Raw genomic sequence first — 2,832 nt, 5'->3', positions numbered from 1 at the left:
CAGTATGCTACGTCAAACAAGGAATCATAGGAAAGTATTGGAGCTATGTACTGTAAATGAAAAACATCCTGCCCAGTGATCTAGCAGCTGCCTTGCTGCTTAGCTAGGATAGAGGGCATTGGTCCGTTATTCATGTTGCTCTCCCAGGCAGGTCAGTTATTGTACAGGACATTGTGGCATTCTCTTTCTTTGGATCTTACGCAACACAGTATGTTGGACTGCCCATGAGATCTTTCAAAGGAAGAAAGCCAGCCATTCTTTTGGACCAACCTAGTCCTCAAGAAGGTCTTTAGACAGTCATCAGAAGTGGAACCTATCTTCTGGTGAACAGGTATTATAACAAGCTATATCTATTCACTTTTCATTTCAGCTTGAAAGAAATGTTCCAGTGTGGCAAAGAAAAGACATCTAGAGAACAAGCTTCAGCACAAGTAATCAAAGAAGAATACAAGAAACTTGGCCCAATAAGGTAATGCATTTGGCTAATCCACAGAAGAAATATTACAAATGCTATCAAAGAAATATTACAATACTATCAAAGCAAATCAGTTCAAAGGGTGATGGTCAATACATGATGTTTTTGTTTCAGCTACCCTGAAGTTGTCACCTTTGTCCTGTTCCTTCTGATGGCCCTGTTATGGTTTACTAGAGATCCAGGATTCATCCCTGGCTGGTCTGCTTTATTTCCAGAGTAAGTCAATAAGCCATGCTGCACAATTTTTAGGAGGTTCTATAATTTATTATATGGAAAAATCCAGATAGTAGTACCAAATATTTCTTTAAACATCTATTAGAATGTGTAGAGGAAGAGACAATGCCTTTTTTAAAAAACATGTCTCCCTGGTATTCAGAAAGCCATAAGCATGTGATTGTTATTGACTAGGAACAGAGGAAGTGAAATTCTAACTTTCTATTCCACTACCAAAAATGATTGAATGAATCAAGTTATATATATGCTAAAATATTGTACTGTAGGTATCTGGATAGCTGACACTTTGGGGATCTGTCTCTATTTAGTCCATTTTCATCCATTTAGCCTTGCATCTAGAGTAGGATATCTAATTTGTTTAGATCTAAAGGTAGATCTAAAGGTAGATCTAATTTGTTTAGATCTAAAGGTAGATCTAAAGGTAGATCTAAAGGTAGATCTAATATCTAATTTGTTTAGATCTAAAGTTTTAGATCAATATTTTGGGTTTTTTTAAGCTGAAGGTATTAAATAAACATTATGTAAGAGTCATTTCTTTACCTGGAATATAATAATACCTTCTTATGGTTTTATTTTTCTCTGTTAGATTTTCACCACAATTATGATTTCTTATTAGCTGTTTTAAATATCCATTATATTCTGCTTCTGGCATGAAATTTCATGTGAATACTCAAGAGTTCATTTGGCTGATTTACATATGCTATTAAATATGAAGTTTTGTATGTGTGTGCATATATAAAATCTTCTTTCCAGATTTTATTTTCAAATATTATTTACATTTAGTTCCAGGAAATTTCCATGGCAACACATACAACTATAAGAACACCATACAGAATGGTTCATGTGAGGTTTACCATTAGTTTTTCTTTATAGACACTGCAGAATACCTTATTATCTATGAATATGTTTTACATATTTTATGCCATGATACCTAAAGGAAAGCCGGGCAGTTTTTAGTTCTAAAGAGCTCTCGTGATGCTAAAATAGCGCTACTAAGAGACTTGTCAAGGCCTTGAGAATGTTACAGCTATCATTTTAAAAGCTTCTGCATGTTCCCTGAAATTTTTTATCTCTGTCTGATATGACAGAAAATTCAGAATTCTTGGCAAAACAACAACAACAACCAACCAACCAGCCAAACAAACAAACAAATTAAAATGGGGAGCTTTTCAATCCAGAGGATGCTCTCAGAGTCAGTTCAAACTAGGCCCATATAATCCTACAGATTTTATTTTGCCAGGAATGATTTTTCTGGGATGCTTGCCAGATGCTATCAAGCCTTTTTATAGTTACTGACAATACCTTTTTACAATACCTTTTAAAAAAATGCTTCTTTTATATTCTTTTTTAGGCTACTGTGGTGTTTCTTCAGAGATAAAGTAAATTTGATTACTAACCCAATAGAGTTCCCAATACCTTCAATTAAATACTTCTGAAATATACTGAAGTATAAATAAGTCTAATTGGGTTGATGAATACTTTTGCTGAAAGATAATCACAACATTCTTTTCCTAGACTTGTAATATTTATTTTCTAAGTAAATATCTCTTTCCTTAGATATCCAGGCTATGCTACTGATTCAACAGTGGCTTTACTAATTGGGCTCCTCTTCTTCATTATTCCTGCAAAAAGATTGTCTAGAACTTCAAATGGAGAAAACAGTTGAGTATATTTCTTTGCCCATTTTTGCTGCAATTGCTTAATTTAAAAAATTATGCAACCATATGCATGCATACATACACACATAAATACATACATATTGGATTCTTCTGAAATTCATCTGGCCTACAATGTTTACATACAGCCATTTGAATATGCATACTGCAAATCAATTGTGAGATTTATTTCTAATAAGACCTCCCTTTCCAAGACAGTGGAAGTTAAGTGGATCAGAAAAAAACACATTTCTGAAGTAAAGAAACTTACTACCCAAGTTTCTATGACATAGATCCTTGTGTGTCATTTATACATTAACCTCTGCCCTAATGTAACTTTTTAAATTTATACTTAGTAAAATGTATGTACCCAGTCATTGGGCTTTATAGACAATTATATAACATTTTGTGGTGCAAGTACAGGATTTGAAGTTTACTCAACAGATTTTCTTGTTCTTGTTGAGCCAA

General features: G+C 33.6%; 1 protein-coding gene across 1 annotated transcript in view; it reads left to right on the top strand.

Moving 5' to 3' along the window:
* Nucleotides 1-370: 370 nt before the first annotated feature.
* The window catches only part of LOC107301069 (solute carrier family 13 member 1-like), a gene marked incomplete at both ends in the record, with an annotated part of 8,676 nt that continues 6,214 nt past the window's right edge, over nt 371-2,832 (top strand). The window contains 4 exons of the mRNA XM_029287085.1: nt 371-469; nt 590-691; nt 2,267-2,370; nt 2,755-2,822. Coding sequence (XP_029142918.1) covers nt 371-469; nt 590-691; nt 2,267-2,370; nt 2,755-2,822 — 373 coding nt within the window. The remainder of the gene's footprint in view (nt 470-589; nt 692-2,266; nt 2,371-2,754; nt 2,823-2,832) is intronic.

This window comes from Protobothrops mucrosquamatus, unplaced genomic scaffold (assembly GCF_001527695.2).
Source record: "Protobothrops mucrosquamatus isolate PMUCROS unplaced genomic scaffold, P.Mucros_1.0 scaffold9855, whole genome shotgun sequence".
NCBI lineage: Eukaryota > Metazoa > Chordata > Lepidosauria > Squamata > Viperidae > Protobothrops > Protobothrops mucrosquamatus.
Note: the sequence above shows the minus strand (reverse complement) of the source record. Positions and strands in the feature narration are given on the sequence as shown.